At 37.8% G+C, this 20186-nt stretch overlaps 1 protein-coding gene across 2 annotated transcripts in view; it reads left to right on the top strand.

Annotated features, from left to right (window-relative positions):
• Positions 1 to 11020, top strand: part of bcar1 (BCAR1 scaffold protein, Cas family member) — a 143036-nt gene extending 132016 nt beyond the window's left edge. For both annotated transcript variants that reach the window (XM_052152510.1, XM_052152509.1), the window contains exons 5-7: positions 3179 to 4393; positions 5656 to 5742; positions 6228 to 11020. In XM_052152510.1, the coding sequence (XP_052008470.1) occupies positions 3179 to 4393; positions 5656 to 5742; positions 6228 to 6740 (1815 nt within the window). In that variant the 3' untranslated portion in view covers positions 6741 to 11020. The remainder of the gene's footprint in view (positions 1 to 3178; positions 4394 to 5655; positions 5743 to 6227) is intronic.
• The last annotated feature ends 9166 nt before the right edge of the window (positions 11021 to 20186 follow it).

The following is a 20186-nucleotide window of genomic DNA, read 5'->3' as shown; positions in this document are numbered from 1 at the left end:
TTTGCACTCAGAAGGTCAGAAAGATAATTCGGTGCCAGTCCATTCAAAGCTTTAAAAAGTTAAAGTAGGATTTTAAAATAAATTCTGTATTGGACTGGCAACCAGTGTAAAGAGTATAAGACAAACGTGTTCATATATCCGAGTACAAGTCAAAAGTCTAGCAGCTCCATTTTGAACAGTTTGTAAACGATTAATGTACGATTGGTTTATCCCTATATAAATAAAATTGCAGTAGTTGAGTCGAGATGAAACAAAAGCATGTATCACTCTCTCAAACACTACAAATGATAAAAAACTCTTAATCTTAGCTAGGAGCCTTAATTGAAAAAAGCTAGATTTGACTACTGCATTTATCTGTTTGTCAAATTTCAGCGTAGAATCGAATATGACTCCCACATTTTTCACAGAGGGTTTAACATTAGATGCCAAATCTCCCAAATCATACTTTGCTGCCTGAGATGCATGAAGGCCCAAACACAATCACCTCTGTTTTGCTCTCATTTAGATTTAAGAAATTTAAGGACATCCATGACTTAATATCCGACAGGCAAGCGGATAAGGACTTCAAGCTATTTTTGTCATTATGCTTCAAGGGCAGATATATTTGAGTGTTATCTGCATAACAGTGAAATGACACCCAGTGTTTGTTAAAAATATATCCCAAGGGAAGCATGTATAGTGAGAACAAAACAGGGGCCAGAACGGAGCCTTGAGGAATCCCACATGTCAGAATAGATTTGGAAAGGTTCTATCATCCAAATAGGATTTAAACCAGTTGAGAGCATTACCTTTAATGCCCACACATTGTTCAAGGTGTGAAATAAGAATACTGTGGTCTACAGTATCAAAAGCAGCACTTAAGTCTAAAAGCAGAAGTTTCACAGAGTCCCCAGAATCGACAGATAACAAAATATAATTTAAAACTTTTAAAAGGGCAGAAACAGTACTTGTAACCCAGACTGTGTTTCAAAGGTACTATTTAACTTTAAAAAAAAAAAAAAACTTTGCCATTGATCAAGAACAACCTTCTCTAAAAAAATTTAAATAAAAGGAAAATTGGAAGTTTTTCAGCAGTGGTTTAACAGTTACATGTTTAAGGTATTTTGGGACAATCCCTGTATGAAGACACTTATTTATTATTGCTAAAATACTCGGCCCAACAACATTAAAAACCAGAATAAGGAAATGTGTAGGGATAATATCATACAGAGATATAGTTTAAGGAAATTGACTCAAATTCTTTAAAAAAAACTATTCAAAACATGGAGGATCAGATGGGTCATAATATGAATGTACAATAAGCTGTCTAGTATCAGTTATTTTATCTGTGAAAAACTCACACACTATAGCTGATGCATTGAAGTGAACAGTGACAGGAGGATTAATCACAGAATTTATAGTGGCAAAAAGTGTCCTAGGTCTGTGACCATTTCTTTTTTGCTATAATATCCAATAAATATTTAGACACTGTAGATTTTACTGTTTTCTGATATCTGTTCAATGAGTCACTCAATATTTCAAAGGACACTTGTAACTTGTCTTTTTTCCACTTTCGTTCGGCTTTTCAACAGGCCCGTCTTAGTGCCTATGTGGTGTTATTTAACCAAGGATCAGACTTTTGTAGTTGTGATGCATTTAAATTATTGGATGGGCAATCAAGGTTATAAATTTGACAAGCCCCCTTAAAAGACATGGAGAAATCATCACTAGATGTAGAACTGAACTTGCGAGTCCAGTGTACCGGCCTCTTGGATTTTGACATTTAATTTAAAAAATAACAGGTAAACAGAAGAGGCATATGTCCAAAATCCGTGTCATAAAACAAGGTCTAATGTATGACCTTGTTTATGAGTGGGTCCATGCACCATTTGTATAAAATCAAAAGAGTCAACAAGACTATCAAACTCCATTATTAATGGATTTGAGTCACAGCAAACATGAATATTAAAATTCCCTCAATCAAAAGTCTATCGTACTTAAGAAAACCATTGCGATCACTATTTGATCCTTGTCCAAGTGAAACAGGAGTACTTAAAAGCTTGAAAAACAATTCAGTTTTTAAAATCCGACAACAAAAGTTGATTTTAAAAATGGACGCTAGCACTCCACCCCTAACAGTTGTTCTGGGGCAGTTTAAAAATGTACAATTTGAGGGCACAAGTTCAGAAAAGAGACTTAAATCCCCAGTACTCAAGTCTCAGTACAATCCAGAAAATCCAGATAATTTTAGATGAAGAAGTCATGCAAATAAATGTCTTGTTTACCAGCGATCTAACATTTGCCAGAGCCATCCTGATTTGCACTGGATCGCCAACCGGCTGTGCTGTACGACACAGCGGGTGAAGATTGCAATGATTTACTCCTCCTTAGTGATGATGCGGCAACCGACACAGGGGGACACTGAGTGAAGTGTCCTGAGTCACAGGCAAAACCCACTGACGTTCCAACACCAACGATCGCCACGAGACTAAGCGGCCAAAACCAAACCGACAAGATATTTCATGCTAGGATAAGACAGAGTTAGGCGTGGTAGGCATAATTTTAGCTTAACCGCAATGCCTACCCGCTTTCCTCTTCTTCTGCAGTGTTTCCTTCCCGGAAAAGTCCACAACAGCCGGCGTAGACATGTCAGGACCGTCGTCAAGAAGGGAGGGGGTGGAAAGGTGGAGTTTAGTCCTCTCAGATCTGTGTTTGATAATAACTCAACAGTGTTTCATATGTTGAGAAGAATTTGATGGTCGTACACCAGTAATGTAAAAACAATGTGGATTATAAAATAAATAAAAAACAAAACAAACAAGCCAGATAGCAGATGGCCAGCCAAACTCTGAATATGACCTAGCCAATCTCTTCAATCACAAAACCCACCCTCCAAAGAAAAGCATACCTGAACATGCAAAAGATTTATGGGCAGAGAATGTTTCTGATTAGCTAGTTTTGACTGTTTTTGCTGTTTACAGAGCCTAGGGATGTCACACAAACAGGTGTAATCTCTCAGGACTCCTATTTTTGTGATCTGTCTGGTAATAGAGACATTTTATGTGTGGTATATCCAAAAATAAAATGACTTACAGCACCTTTAAACAATGTTGATTTAGCTCTCTTAAGTGTGGAATAATGAGCCGTGTTATGATTGCACAAGGCTGGTTTTTAATTAACTCCTTGTTCCTCATTACAGGTATATGACATTCCCCCATCTGTCAGCAAGGATGTCCCAGATGGTCCAATCAGGGAGGAGACATATGATGTTCCTCCTCACTTTGCTAAAATGAAGACCTATGAGAATCAAAACCAGGCCTATCTGTCTCAGATCCCTGGAGGTCCAGAGCCTCCCATACCTGAGGACGTCTATGATGTCCCTCCTCCTCAGCTAACAGGAAAACGCCAGCCTGAACCTCAGGAGATCTATGACATCCCTGCCAGCTTACGCAAGGGCAGCCCACAGGACCAACAACCTGCCGATGTGTATGACTTCCCTCGCGAACGGCCAACGGGTGAAGATTCGGGTGACTATGTGTACGACGTGCCTCCACAGGTGGTGCGTGATGCAGCGGCCACCGAGGAGCTTACGGTCAGCTTCAAACGCCTGTCTGCCTCCAGCACGGGAAGCACTCGCAGTAACCTCTCCACATCCTCTCTGGACATGGTGCCAGTACGGGAATCTTCTGGATCTGGCCGCCTTCTGCTTCTGGATCTGGACCAGGCCATGGAACGGTTGTCCCGTCTACAGCAGGCTGTGGAGAGCTCTGTGTCCCTGCTCATGTCGTTCATCAGTGGGAACTGGCGTAGCCCCACTCAGATGGAGTCCAACCTCCCTTCCATCAGACAGGCTGTGGATAGCATTCGAGTGGCCATCAGGGAACTGCTGGAGTTTGCTAGAGGTGCAGTGGCCAACTCAACCCAAGCCACTGATCGCACGCTTCAGACCAAACTAGGTAAGCAGGTGCAGAAGATGGAGGAGGCCTTCCAAGGTCTGGTAAAGTACAGTCAGGCACTGGACTCCATGAGCTGGTCCCCCTCTGCCCTGATGGTACCTCCTACAGGAACCTGTGGGGACGACCTAGACCGACTGGTCATGTGTGCCCGTGGTGTGCCGGATGACACCAAGCAGCTGGCATCGTTTCTCCATGGCAATGCCTCTTTGCTCTTCAAACGGACAAACAAACAGCAGCAATTGCCATTGCCACCTGTACCTCACACTGGTGACATGCTGGGTCAGCCGACCAACAACAACATCTCAGCATTTCAGTCAGGCACACCTGAACGTGCCAACATCCAGTCTCGGCCACTACCCTCCCCTCCCAAATTCACAGCAGAGGAAGAGACTCCAGACAGGCCATATGAGACGACAGAGGAGGGCTGGATGGAGGACTACGACTATGTGCATTTACAGGTACCCATGAACCATTCTTACAGCATTAAAACAAATGTGAAATCATTATAAAATGTTTATTTTTAGTCATGCTCGCAATGACCTGTATGACTTTCTGTCTTCTGTGGAGAACAAAAGATGTTTTAATGAAACAAGTTCTCTGTCTTATCAATACCATGGCAGTGTATATTGTCTCACTTTAAAGGATAAAAAAGGACCCAAAAGAATTATAATAGTAGTCCATCTGACTCATGCATCATATTTCAAGTCTTCTGAAGTGCTTAGGTTTGGTGAGAATTGAAGTCCGTTTTTGGTGAAATTCTTGACATCCATTAAGCATTCTTGAGCGCTAAAAGAAAAGCTTGTTTACAGTGGCACTCATGTTCACAAGAGAACTTGCATTGTTTTAGCGCTAAAACAAAGCAAGTTTTCACATTAACCAGTGAACAAGCTGAAAATACTAGCTTAGTCCTGTGTGAATTTCCATGCTGGTCCAAGACGGTCTTTGCAGTAGGGATATTCCGTTTGGACATTTGAGAACTAAATCCAGGTGTATCCTTTTAGTTCTCATCCATCAGTGTGATCAGTAGTCTGCATGCCCTAACCATGTATGCTTTCCCTATAATGCTCAAATTTGTTGAGTCTTAGGCTTCTTCGTTAATCACTCTGATTGCATGTGCAGGTCTGCCTTTCCTTAAAGCCCATATACATCTTAATTTGGCACCAGCTGTTACACGTCTGCTGTGTGGATCTCTGAAATCTTCCACTAAAAACAGCTCAGTTGAGATGAATTCCGTTCAGTCACACAGACATTTCTTAATATTTTCCACAGCTGAAAATACTGTGTTGAGGTTAACTGTGATACTTTACTGCCCCCTGATGGACTGAATGGAAACTTTTCAATGCACTTTGAAGGGATGTGTGGATTCACTTTACAACATAGAACAGAGACTGCACAATAGGGAAAACACAGAAAATACCCATTGACATGCAATGCACTAGATACTAAACCTAAAACACAACAGAATGTGGGAAAACGTCCAAACATTTACGAAAATATAAAATAAATACGATAGTATATATATATATATATATATATATATAAAAAAAAAGATATTATCATATAAAATAGATCATACAATATGAATGTGATACCCTAATACTATACATGTGGCAGATGATATTGAAAACTTTAGCATCCCAAAGCACTCCCACATGCATATCTATCCATAGCTGGTACATTATTTATAAATTACATAATGCATTTGCACTTTCTATTTCAGGGTAAAGAGGAGTTTGAAAAGAACCAGAAACAGCTGTTGGAAAAAGGAAGCATCAAACACAATAAAACTATGCTTGAACAGCAACAGGTATTTTATACTACTGTACACTCTAATAGCATCTTTAGGTATAGAATACTAGTATACTTTCAATTTTCTTATTTGATACAAATGGAATTTTCTGTAAGTTTCACAATTTAAGAGTTTATATTTTATCCCATAAAATAACACTCATAAATGTAATTAGCATAAAAAACTATTTATTAAAGTGCACAGAAATGTATTTTGTAAATGTAAGTTGCTATGAACCACATTTAAGAGGAAAAAAATACCTTCTTAAAGTTTTTGTTCAGAATCTTTTCATGGTATATCACACATACCAACCACTTAGCAATTTACAGTTAGACATATGTCTTTGATTCTAACACAGTAATGACATTTTATGTATACTCATATATTAGGTAAATATGTAAGTATAAATATATGGAATAATTTATTTGCTATGTTCTTTTATTGTTCACTTATTAAGAGCAATTTGTGAATTTTTGTTTACTCATGCCCCCAACCCACAACAGCTGAAGCAGTTTGAGAGACTGGAGCAGGAGGTCTCTCGACCAATCAACAATGACATTTCAGGCTGGACTCCACCCTCTCACTACCCGCAGACACCTCGCAGTAAGCTGTGCATGGGTGACCGGCAGCTGCTGCTCTTTTACATGGAGCAGTGCGAAGCTAACATCACCACGCTCACCAACGCAATTGACGCTTTCTACTCCTCCATTAACAACAACCAGCCACCCAAGATCTTTGTTGCCCACAGCAAATTCGTCATCCTCAGCGCGCACAAGCTTGTTTTCATTGGAGACACACTCTCCAGGCAAGCTAAGTCTCCTGAGGTGCGTACCAGGGTGGCCCAGCAGAGCAACATGCTCTGTGAGAAGCTCAAAGACATTGTGGTTAGCACAAAGACCGCAGCCCTGCAGTATCCCTCACCTGGCACTGCTAGAGAAATGACAGAGAGAGTACGGGAGCTCGCAGGATGCACCCAGCATTTCCGCATGGCACTCAGTCAGCTACTGGCCATGTGAGTTCAACGGCACAGGGGTGAACAGGCCCAGGGACAATACAATCACAGAGCCTCCTTAAGACTGGACAGGACAAGCACACACCCTGTGCCATGAACTTTTTATTTTCAAAAAGGACACAAATGATGAATGGGCAGAGCCATTGGTTGTAAATTAATCATTGTAAATATTTAGGTTGCTGTATGTCAGGGATAATGTAATCAGGCAAAGAGAGAGGACAGATGAACTTTTACTCTTGTGTTGTTTTTGAACAAGGGAGGAGAATGAGAACGAGAATATATAAAAAGCAGTTTTAAGACATTATGCATTATTATAGCTAAACTGTAATTATTGCTCTTATTATAATTGTCATCACTATTATTATGAGATTTTGACTAAAGGTGTTTAAAATTTTAAACGTGTATCTAGAAGTACAACCATTTTCCATCAAAGATCGACATTGGAGGCTTTTTTAATGAATTGTGCCTGCTGGAATCAAAAACGGCAACAACGACAAGTTGATCCTCAAGCTGATGCTGTTGTTCAAAGAGGTTGGGAGGGTGTGGACACAAAGCTGACTGACTTTGGGTTTTGGCAAAAGACTTCAACTTAAACATCACTATTTTCTCATTAATCCATAAGATGACTTATCTATCCAGACTCAACATCTTAAAGTGAATGAGAGCTGTGGAGAACAGAGTATAGAAATTGGACCATGTTGGAAAATAATTGTTTAAATAGTTAAAACAATGGTTTAAGTCAGCCGCTAACCTCCATGAATGCCTGCTCACAGTTCCTCCCATCTCCTCAGGCATGTTCTTGGCTAGTAAAACATTTCTTATCATGTACTTGTTTTTATCTGATTATGTTTATCTGATTATCTGACAATATTCAGTCTTGGACAGTCCATCTCTACTGTAGTGCCACTACCTGCTGGACAGGCAAAATGTGGCAGCTGGGATCTATATTAACTCGCCAATTTTGATTATACCTTGGCAATTTACTGTAAAGTTTCTGGTCAATTTCTTCAGGAAGTGTTTTCTTTTCTACTCTGTGTATCAGATGGTGATTTTATACTTACCACATCTTCATAGACTGAAATGCACAAATATAAATATATATCTAACACCATGTCCTAACGCTGTGTTCCATTCAAAGTCAGATGTGGGATCCTACTTGATATCTCCAATCTATGACCATAAAGGCATTTCATAGCTTGATACTCAAATCTGTTATTAAGGAAACAAAATTGCTATGCTGCCGTTAGCTTAGCAGATGCCTGATTGTCAACACAGATGCATCTCCTGAACATTCATGGTTGTGCCATCTTTGATTATTTCTAATTGGAATGACAACGAGGCTGTAAGGGATTGACTTACCAGCTCTACAATGGCACGCATGGTGTAAAGCTGTGAATAAAGCTCCTAGATCACGTCTGATTTCAGGGTTCCCACGCATCCTGGAAAACCTGGAATTTTGCAATACAGTTTTTCATTCATGGATTTTTCATGGAAAAATTTGAAAAATACCTGAATGTCCTGGAAATAATTATTTGTCCTGGAAAATATTTATAATAAAACTGTTTGACTGTGTGGCTAACATGGTTTTTGTTGCATGTATAAAAACATGATAATGATCGGGACTCTTGATAGGTGTCAAATACATAAATTCATATCATTTTGTCTCTGCCGGCAGCTGCACATTGTGAAACAACAACATTGGTTAACTGTCATGAAAATAAGCCCTGTACTGTACATTCTCTGCTCATCTGCTGTCATCTCTGCTTTGCTCTGATGAAAGTTTACGTTTTGATATAGTGAAAAATATGATTTTTTCATTTTAACACTGCTTTTGTGTTAACTACAAAAACATTTAAGTTGTTAACCTTAGACTATGGTCAGACTGCATTATGAAAATGAGTTCACAACCTGAGGTGGTAACGTGGTGATGCGGCCTTTACACCTTGGGGTGTGAATTAATTTTAAATAACAAATGAACAATCCGCTTATACCACAGTTATCACATCCAGTCATAAAAATGGCATTAGCTACATGTATAAAACAGGGAATGTCACAAATTTGGAACATAAAACAATGTTTGAATGCACAAATAATAAAATACAAATTGTGACATGTCCTAGTGTGATTTTTTTAACTGCAAAAATCTACAATTTAATTAATTAAATATAATCTGCATGTGCGGCACGCTATAAAATGAATGTATGTAAAGAATTCAGAAAAAAATTACCAATTCAAAAACACTATTAAACATAATGAATGTGTTTTTGCTTAAATAGTACAACGGTTGGGCAAATAAAATGTCCTGGAAATGTCATGGAATGGTCCTTGGAAATTGTACATTGAAAAGAGAAACCTGGATTTTCAACTCATGTTGTCTGGAGTTTGTCTACTGAATGTTCTTGGAAAGATGTTTTTCAATGTTTTGTCTGCTGAACGATCCAAAAACACTATAAACTACAGTAGGCTACAGCCCATTCAAGAGACTACCTGTCTATCCCTCACAGCCTCATGTGTTCTACAGGTGTACAATTATCAAAACACAGTATAATTTACTGTGTTTTACACACCTGTCTTTGCAAACGTTTTCTAAACAAGTTTTATTATCATTTAATGTTAAAACGTTGTCTCATTTATGCATTTTGTTTGCTTAAACTGTTAATGGCTGCATCCAAAAACTGGAAAATGCTGCCTTCGGAGGCTGTATACTGAGGTAGGATAAAAATAAGGTGCTTTTCAAACTGTTCTGAGACCAGTTTCTTTAAAATTTCAATTTATTACACAGTACTGTCGGATAAGTTATTAATTGACAAGTTAGTAAGTCGGCTGCCTACGTTTTCAGATGCAGACAATGTTTATGAAGAACTTTGGATCTCCAGGGTGCCAACATGTTTGCATTACGTCACGTACCTGCATTTCGGTTAAATCGGAGATGAGGATTTCCAATTTGATGAAGTTTCCAAGTTGGAAATCCGACTTCAAGTGGCGTCCCATTTAAATTTTCCATGCAGAAAGTTGGAAATTCCGAGTTGAATGGAACGCAGCGTGAGATTTCACAGTGGGCAGGACTATCCAGTGCAAAGTAACTGAATTACAAACCAAAATATCAAATTGCTGGTCGCTTTTTGTGGTCGTGGCTGTTAAGGGCACCAGCTAAGATTATTTTGGATAGTTTATATTGCTCGTTCTGTCACTCAAGGTTAGAACAAGGTGTAAGCTTGTATACATCCTCCATTGCACTACACTGGCCAAGTGACTATGCGGTAGAATTTGTTTCAAAGAACTGGTAAGAATGGAGAAAAACCGATACAAGCCTGAACAACTTGCCTCAACCTCATTCGCCTTGTCTTCTAGCTCTCTGTTGGTTGTATTCTAAATGTAAGAAAATATAAAGTAATTTAATGAAACATATTAAACTTTTTAAGTACTGCAACTTAAAAAGTGCATTGACAAAATTCTTATCCAGTTGAAAAAAGAAAAAAAAAAAAGCATTATTAAGCCAAACGGTTACCTGGTATATGTTGTACTGTTATTCTGATCTCAAATCTGTGTTCAAGGGTTTGAATGATATTGATCTATATGTATCAAGATGCCCAGCTCCAGCAATTTGTAGTAAGGGGAAATTCCTGGTGGGCCGGGGGGCTTTACACCCCATACACTCCAACTGCGCCAAGTTCTATCGATCTATATCCATCCGTCTGTCTATCTACATACATCCTTAAACTTTCAGCACTTTGGTCAGCCTTGATGCTGTTTTTAAATGTGCTATATAAATAAAAGAACTTAAACTTAACTTTCAAACTTTACGCTTTAAAATATTGGCCAGGCTTTCTCAACCAGACATAATGTTTGTCTTAACAAACTTTGTCAGTCTGTCTATCTATCTATCTATTTTTACTGTTTTAATATTATTTATTGTCCTCTATAACAGATTTTGTAAAATTTCGTAGACTGTAGATTTTATCACAGCAGGTGCATGGCCGAGACTATTGATATCACTACTATAATATTTACAACATTAGCTTTCTGCTTGTTTTAGAAAATTCTGTCATAAACTCATCCATGTCCAGTATGTGTTATTGATTTTTCATGATCTAAATGTGCAAGATTTTTTTTCCTCTCATGAAGCTTTTTGCAGTGAAACGGTGTAAAAATTCTTGCCAGCGTGGAGAATGAGCTCTCACATGAAGCAGTAGAAACGCCCATGACCAGGGCAGACACATACAGTTTATGAAGACCTGGAAATGCATATTTGTATTCCTGAAAGAGTTTTCATACAGCCGAACAGTCAGCATTGGTCTGGCAACAAGAATTTCACTATGCAGCTCACTTTTTGCAACCCCTGCAAGACTACAGAAAGGCTCAAGCAGCTGAATGTCAAGAAATTTGTTGGATTTTGGTAACAAACTTTAGAGGGCTTGCATCAGCTCTAAATTTTTTGGAAAACCTGTTTTCTATCTCTGATACAGCTGTATCAACAATGTTTAACATCTGTTGCCTTAGAGCTTCAGTGGAACATTCAGAGCCTGACTGCTCTTCTTGTCCTATAGGTGCTAAAATGACGGAGTCAGCAAAGAAGGGATTAATAGTCCTTAGACGTTTTGGTGAGGGTTCATCAGTAGACATGCCAGTGCAGTTCTGTTGCAATTGACTCATTTTCTCTGAGATTTCTCAGTGCACTAAGAGATAACCTGCATTACTTACGCTGCACTGCACAAATCAACATGTTGAGACTGTAGGATGGCGTTGGGTGGTTTCAAAATGGCAAGAAGTTGAATCAGAAATTTGCCAACTTGAATGACGTCGCTTCAGCTGAGAGAGAAACCCAGAAGCTTCTTTTGCAATGTCAACCGAGGCATTGTCATCATCATGAATGTCAAGAATGACTTCCTCCTTCTCCTCAACATATTTGCTAACTTCAAAATGGCTTGTCCAGTGGATTTCTAACAACCTCTTGAAACATGGGCAACTGTACCTCTGACAAACTAAATGATGCCTGAAAAAAAAAAGAGTACAGGGAGCCTGACAAATCAAAGAAACTTTTGGCACAAGGTTCACTTTGAATTGCATGTGAAACTTGTGGTTATAGCAGTGGATGTAGGGAATATGCCTGCCCAACCTTTTTTGCAATAAAGCTCATCACTGATGCTTCATCATAACACTCGCTCAGTATATTGTCAGAACTGAATCTTGTATGTGACAAGTGTCTTAATATTTCGGTGGTGATGTAATCTGCATCAAGCTGCTTTAGTTCTAACAAGCCAGTGAGATGTTTTTCAAATGTTTCCCGATCTAATTTTTCAAGTAAGCATGCTATGGGTCTCCCCTGACATGAAATGTCTGACCAAGTGGTTGAGGCTTGTAAATGAGACTCTAAATAATATTCAAGCTATGGTCGTGACTGATACCAAGCGGCCGAAAAACATCTCTCCCTCCCTCCAAAAAGAGTTCAGTGCCAGCTGATGAAGATTTGCCTTGTTTAAATAATTTGGGACAGAATTGCTGCATTTTTGTGTAGGTGTAATTGTGTTTTTGACACCATCCGAAGATGCCGTTGAACTTGACACAACTATTTCTCCGACCTCATTGCCGCAAATGGAAGAGGTGGTAGCTGCGTCCTGGTGAGCAAAAGTGCTCTTCTTTTGTCCTTTTGGAATAAGAAATCTGTGCATGTTGTGTTTTGTCTGATGTACAAGTGTTTTTTAATATGTTCACTGATTGTTAAAACGACAATATCGTTATTAATATTGCTTTGTCATTCAGCACGTTTGTTAACGACAAAGGCAACGAGGTGAATTATGCTAAGGCTATTGTTTTGACAGCCTATACCAATTTTGTGATTGGTTGTTATCGGGGGTGGGGCCAGGATGGACCAAGCTCCTGATTGGGGGGCCCAGGATAAAAAACGAAATTAATAAAAATCACAGGATTACTCCACAATGGCCTACAAACTTGGTGAACAGTGTAGACTCAGTGCATCGTCTGGGAAGAAAGGAGGTGGGCCAAAATCGGCAGGTGGTTGTGCAGGTCACCATGAGACATTATAGAGATAAGTTCTGGCATCTAATGAAAAACTGCAGTGTGCAAGGAATTGAACATCAGTTTAGCCGAACACATCTTACCATCTGACAGGGAGGTGAGTGTGCTGGTATGTCCACAAATTAAGCAGGCAAAGGAAGCAGGTCAGTGAGCCTATTTCAGAGGTCCGTATGGTTACATTTTTTAAGACTTTAAAGACTGATCATAGTATTTCTTCTTTTAATGTAAGAGGTCTTCATGATAACATTAAAAGTAAAGCCAAAAGTCACACTGTATCATGTTACAGGAAATGCATTCAAATGAAATGGATGAGAAATTTTGGTCTAATCAATGGGGAGAAAACAATTCTGTTTGGTCATGGAACGAATCATTCTGCTGATTGTCCTGGTAAATTGATCACATTCAAAGCTAGTGTACATGGCCACTGGATTTTTGTGTGTGTTATCCATAGATGACATGTTTTTCATAGTTGGGAATATACACTCACCAACCACTTTATCAGGTACACCTGTACACCTACTGATCCATGCGATTATCTAATGGCAGCAGTGCAATGCATACAATCATGCAGATACGGGTCAGGACCCAGTTAATGATCACATCAACCATCAGATTGGGGAAAAAATGTGATCTCAGATATTTTGACCATGGCATGATTGTTGGTGCCTGATGGGCTGGCTTGAGTATTTCTGTAACTACTGATCTCCTGTGATTTTTATGCACAATAGTCTCTAGAGTTTACTCAGAATGGTGCCTCAGCATTCTGTTCTAGGCTGACAGAAGTGGAACCCCATGTGGTCTTCTGTTGTTGTAGCCAGTCCACCTCAAGTTTTGACATGTTGTACATTCAGAGATATTATTCTGCTCATTGTACAGAGTGGTTATCTGAGTTACCGTAGCCTTTCTGTCAGCTTGAAGCAGTCTGGCTATTCTCCATTGACCTCTCTCATCAACAAGGCATTTCTTTCAGCAGAATTGCCGCTCACTGGATATTTTTTGGTACCATTCTAGGTAATGACTTATGAGGAGATCAGCAGGAGATTACAGAAATACTCAAACCAGCCCATCTGGCACCAACAATCATGCCACGGTTGAAATTACTGAGATAAACAAATTTCCCCATTCTGGTTGATGTGAACATTAGCTGAAGGTCCTGACCCGTATCTGCATGATTTAATGCATTGCACGGCTGCCACACAATTGGCTGATTAGATAATCGCATGAATAAGTAGGTGTACAGGTCTTCCTAATAAAGTGGTTGGTGAACGAATTCCTGAATAAACTTCCAGTTACTTGAGACCAAGACCAACTTCAAAACTACAACCCTGATATGAATATCTCCATCTGTTTAATAATATTTGCAACAGTCTTTCCTGATGAAAGAAATTACTTGTATAAATATTACTTTGTTGTTAAATCCAGCAATACATCAAGATAGATAAATACATTTACATTTATGCATTTGGCAGACGCTTTTATCCAAAGCGACTTACAGTGCACTTATTACAGGGACAATCCCCCCGAAGCAACCTGCTCAAGGACACAATGGTGGTGGCTGTGGAGATCGAACCAGCAACCTTCTGATTAACAGGCCTGTGCTTTAGCCCACTACACCACCACCATCTGATTTCAGATAAGTTACTTTAATAATAATGGGTGTTCTAGCTATAACTACAACTCTATACTACACAAGAACAATGTAGAACCAGTTTCAATGCATACAAATAAATATGTTAATGAATCATCTGAATCTAATTAATGTCTTTGTATGATGACATTTCATAAAATTCCCTGAAGAGATGGCATACAGAAAAGGATCCAGACAGCAATTTATCAAAGCCAATGTCTTACTTGCATCACCAGAAACGTTACGGAAGGATATCATTTGAGAATATACACCTACATGAGATGTTCTAGTCAGAGTAGTCACAATATCAATCACGTTGATGATGTGCACTGGAGTCCAGAAAATAAAGAAAGCCACAACAATGGTGATCACAAGTCTCTTCTTGTAACCCCTGACTTTTGTCCTTGCTTCATTAGGAGTTCTAGTTGCACTGGCACTCATAGTGTTTTGTCTCAGCCCTTTGTGCAACCAGAGATAAAATGTCAGCATGATAAAAAATGGAATAACAAACCCCAAAATGATTTCAAGGAGTAGTACAGTTATTTCTACAGACTGTGACTCCATTGTCCTCTGGCACCTTAGCAATCCATTCTTGACTCCAAGTCCTTGAGTGAATAAAATTGGTAGGGAAAAAACAAAGGCTACAATCCAGATGCCAATCAATTGTATCCATCTGCGACTCTCTTTCAGTCTTTGCAGTATCATCCTGTTGGTAACGTTTGACTTGATGACATTGTGATAGCGATGCACACTCATTGAAGTGACTGTCAGGACACCAACATACAAGCTACAGTGACCCAAAAAGAACAATATCCTGCAAGACCAAAGGCCTAGAGTCCATCCAAAGAGTATTCCATACATTACAACAGGAGCCAAACAAAGAGTCAATGCATCAGAGACAGCCAGGTTTAGCATTAGCTTGAAAGTAAAGCTTAAATGACTGTTCCACTCACGGGCAATGCTGATGATCACTGCTATGTTGCTGGGCAAACCCACTAAGCAGCACAGACCCAGAACTACAGCAGGAGTTATGCGATCTGAGCTGACCACAGTGCTGTTAAATGTTAAATTTAAGTCTGAGTTGAACTTCATCATGATAAAATAATATTTACTTTGATTAATGTCTGAGCAATGATTAATCTTTTTCATTAAAAACAAAATATATAAGCTACAGTACAACAATTGCTGAGATCACTCCTCCCACAACTGTAAACAAATAAATACACAGCACATATACCATATGGCATAAAACAAATACCTCATATTATCGCCCCAGGAACAAGCTTTATTTACACTAATGATAACTTGCATTAATAAGTAATGAGCATAAATGATATAATGCATATCAGTTGCATTCAAATGTGAATTTATATAAATGAATTCAAAGTTTCACAACAAGTTACATTTACAAAAACTATTTAAATGTACATTCAGTAATTATGTTTTTAATATTATATGTTGGTTAATGTTATTAATGAAAATTATAATAGTAAGTAATATAGTATTAAATATAGTATAAACGTGCTTCTATAACATTTTTATCAAATGCACTTGCACATACACAAAGAATAAATAAATAATTTTAAGAAAAAAAATTTAACATTTACCTTTTTATTATTATTACTCTAGACAGGGCTCCCACATCTATTGACCACTGAATTTCTATAATTTTTCCATGACTTTTCCACAATTCATTCTTGATTACTGGACAAGGACACACACACACATACATATATATATATACATGCAGAGAGAGAGAGAGAGAAGAGAGAGAAAATGACTATAAAACTGTATATTCACTATTGAAATTTCCATCCATTTTAAATTCCATTAATTACCCAGGCCCATACCCATTTTATGACAGTGGGTATTTTTACTTTATTGAACCTTCAGAAACCCAGCATAGCAGAATAATTACGTGCTTAACGAAATAAAACAATACCTTATTTTATTACATTTTCCTTGGCAACATTATTTTACAAAAAATTTGATATATAATCCGTGACATCATAAAAACACTTGAGGAAAAAGAAAATACATGATTAATGTTAATGCTTGGGTCTCTGATTGTTCAAAATCAAGAAGAGTCTGACTACTGTTACTCTTTAAGGAGTTTATGGTAGGTAATCTTACCTGATGAAAATTGATTATTTAGAATCTTCATAAACAAATACATTTATGCAGACAAATATGAGAGCAATTATTTTGGTGTTAAATGTATTAAGCCATTACCAGTATATTTTATCTATCTGTAAGAGCACACCACACAAGAACGACAAGGAACCTGTGAGCTTTTACACAGTAAATTTGTCCGAGTAAAATTTACTCAAATTGAAGAAAATTTTACTCTATGCCAGATAACATTTGGTCCCTCTCTGAAAAGAGTAAAAGTTACTCTTTTGATAGAGCTGTTTTTCCAGAGTTAATTATGCTCAATTTAGAGATAATATTTTACTCTTTCCTGTGATATTTTACTCTATTTAGTGTTTTTTTTAATCAACTCTCATACAATTTTACTCAGTTCAGAGCTAAAAGAAATAGACTCTGCTATTTTTTTTAACTCTGTTCAGCGGAACTTCAAATTTACTCTGCCACAATTTACTTCCCCTACAGAGTTGTTTATCATCAATTATGAGTGAACTACAAAGAATAACTATCCAGAGTTCTGCAAAGAATAACTCTATATAACAGAATTCATGTTTTACCGTCAAAAAGCAAACTTGCTTTTCAGTCTGAAAATAAAATCAACAACAAACTATATACTCATGTCTCACAATTTTATTTTTCAAGCACCTGTTTATACAATAATACACTTACACAATTCACTTGTGATCATAAAAAATAAATTATTAAAACAATAATAGTGATAGTGATAATGTAAAAGAGGAGACAAAGAAGAATTACATGAAACAATATGGTACAATAAACAAATCAGCATCACAACCATAAGACATCAGAATTTCAAACAACTTGTGGTGCAAAATATCTTTAATGTCTAAAACAGAAGGTGCTTCTGTGGTATATGCAACTTTGTAAGCATGGATATGTTCAGCTAAACAAAATGTTTTCAGCGCAGTTGTTATTAAAAGTACCTGCTCATCTTTGATAACAATATTCTGGATTACATGAAATACAGGCATGTCATTCTGAACTTCAACACAAACCGCTAACCCTAACCGATCTAAGTGTTTCCACAGCGCTTGACCCATTTCACATTTAGGACCTTAGTCCACATAGGCACATTAAGTTTCTCAGCCATCTCAGCACCAACTTCCATTTCATTCAAGGGAGCCATTTTCCCAGGACCTAATTTCATGTCATTTGGATCAAATGTTTGCCAAATATAAGCCATTTGGCATTGGTGTTTCTTTGCTAATGTTTTCGTTATGTTTTTAAAGCTTTTCAACTGCTTTTTAAAAAGTTATGCTTCGCTTCGTAACGCATGCACCAACAATGTATGAGTGGTCCAATTTTCTGCATACAACTGGGGTAATGCACCATAAAATGATGCTTCGGAAACAAGTTCTTACCAGGAAACAAATGCTTAAACAAACTGTGGTGCTCTGCAATCAGGTGTTTCAAATAAATGGTGATACCAGTGGATATAACTGAAGAAAACACAACATTGACTATCTGAAGCAATAAAATGAACAAATACCAGTGCTGATCATTAGGACGCACAAGATCTCCAAATATAATGGGTAGATGACGCAATAAACACCAAATCTGATTGGCATTTAAGCCCAGGTCACTGGAACCCTCTCTTAACTCTTTCCCCACCAAAAACGGAATTTTCCGTGTTTTATGAAAAAACGCTTCCCCGCCAAACACGGAATTTTCCGGGTATCCGTGTTTTAGGTGGTATACGGTAAGGAAGACCCGCACGCATATTTTGAAAGAGTACGCAACTCTTTGATCATACAAACAGACTGCGATCGTCTCAAACGTGAAGTGGAGTAGTGACAATGTAGCTCAAAATATCAGACAGACAAATGCAGAGGTATACGGCTGATCAAGTACTGGAGGTGTTGATGGACTCTGAGTCCGATCACTCTTTATTTGATAATTCTGAATCTGACCGGGACGAAGTAGTCAGTGAGAGAGATGCACATGTTGTCACAGAAAGTTCTAGCCATGGACGTGCCACAGATAGATCGTTCACCCGTCGATCTGGACGAAGACAAAGTTCACCTGTGTGTCGAAGATTGGAGAGTCACAATTCAGACTGTGACATTACAGACTGTGATAATTCGGACAGTGAGTGGACGCATTCAAGGTCAAGATCTAATTCGTCGTTCCAAGGTGCCAGAACGCGTAGAGGTAAGAAAATATCTGAGAAGGTGCTCTACCTTTATGGGATAATAATAAAAAAAAAAAAAATATATATATATATATATATATATATATATATATATATATATATATATATATAACACTATAATATTTGTGTGTGAGTGTGCATGCATTTATGTGTGGCTGTGTCTGTAAATATGAACGTGTAATGGCCAAATTGTTTCTCTCTTTGTGCACATTTACCACATTGTAATATGCATTTATATATATGCATATATATATATATATATATATATATATATATATATATATATATATATATATGCATTGTATATATGTGTGTGTGTTCTTGTATTCATGACATTGTGAGGACCAGCGTGAGTTTTTAACCAACAGAGTGAGAACATTTTTGGAAAGTGAGGACATTTTGGCCGGTCCTCACTTTGTCCCCTGTTAAATCACCTCCATATGCCCTCTACTGCCCTCTAGAAGCTTTTCACATAAAGTCGGTACACTTTTGCACTCCTACTCCACCTATGGCCAAAATCGGTACTGCGCCCAAGTGATCTCCAGTCTTTTGGATTTATATCCCCAACCTTGTGGTATTTTTAAGTATTAATTAATTTTAAATGATTTTTGAGAACCTAACAGATTTCTGAATTCAATATATTTTCTGAAATGTAAACATGAAGTAATTACAACCTTTGAAAGAAAGCAAGGTCATATATGCAAAAATGTCAAATGTTATTATGCACGATGACTCTACCTGTTGCATGCCGAGGCTAATAATGTAAAGTAAATATAACCTGGAATGGTGAGATCATGCATTTCACATGGTATGGTAAAGTGGCACAAATGCATGGTCATAGCTAGGTCATACTAAGTATAAATCATAGTACTGTTGCCAGATGCCATTTTAAACATAAATCTGTATGTATTACATATAATATTTTATACTTTTTATACATTTCACTTGCCTTCCATGGTTATATAAAAGCCTTGCAGTGTTGCTGGTTACTTTAAAGTTAAAAATATTATGATTCAAATATGAATTTCCAAGTGGTAAGCTAAGTGAGATATTTCATGTACATATGTTTACAGCGTTTATTTAAACAGAGTTAGCTTCACAGTTTAAAAGCACAAACAGCCATTGCTACTGAGTATTTTTTTTCTTCTGAAGACCAAAAGTGGACAGTCATGAGTAAAAATGCATTGTAACCCCTGACTCACGTTAAGTAGGTACAGATAATTCAAAAATATAGACCAGTTGCTAGGTTGGATAGGACTACAATAGGAACTCTATGTGACAGAGAAGGTGCTTATTTGACAGGCAGAGGTTCATTTAAATAAGACTCCACAAGCATTGGTAACTGACGGACTGAGATGTTAATGCAGTTAAATGGAACTTGCAAAAACTATGATAATTAATGGCACAGGAGAAATTGTAAGTAAGTAGTAAAGAAGTATTAACTATTAAAGCAAACTCCAAAGAGT

This window comes from Xyrauchen texanus, chromosome 21 (assembly GCF_025860055.1).
Source record: "Xyrauchen texanus isolate HMW12.3.18 chromosome 21, RBS_HiC_50CHRs, whole genome shotgun sequence".
Lineage (NCBI taxonomy): Eukaryota > Metazoa > Chordata > Actinopteri > Cypriniformes > Catostomidae > Xyrauchen > Xyrauchen texanus.
The sequence above is the reverse complement of the archived record's forward strand: the minus strand, read 5'-3'. Positions and strand labels throughout refer to the sequence as shown.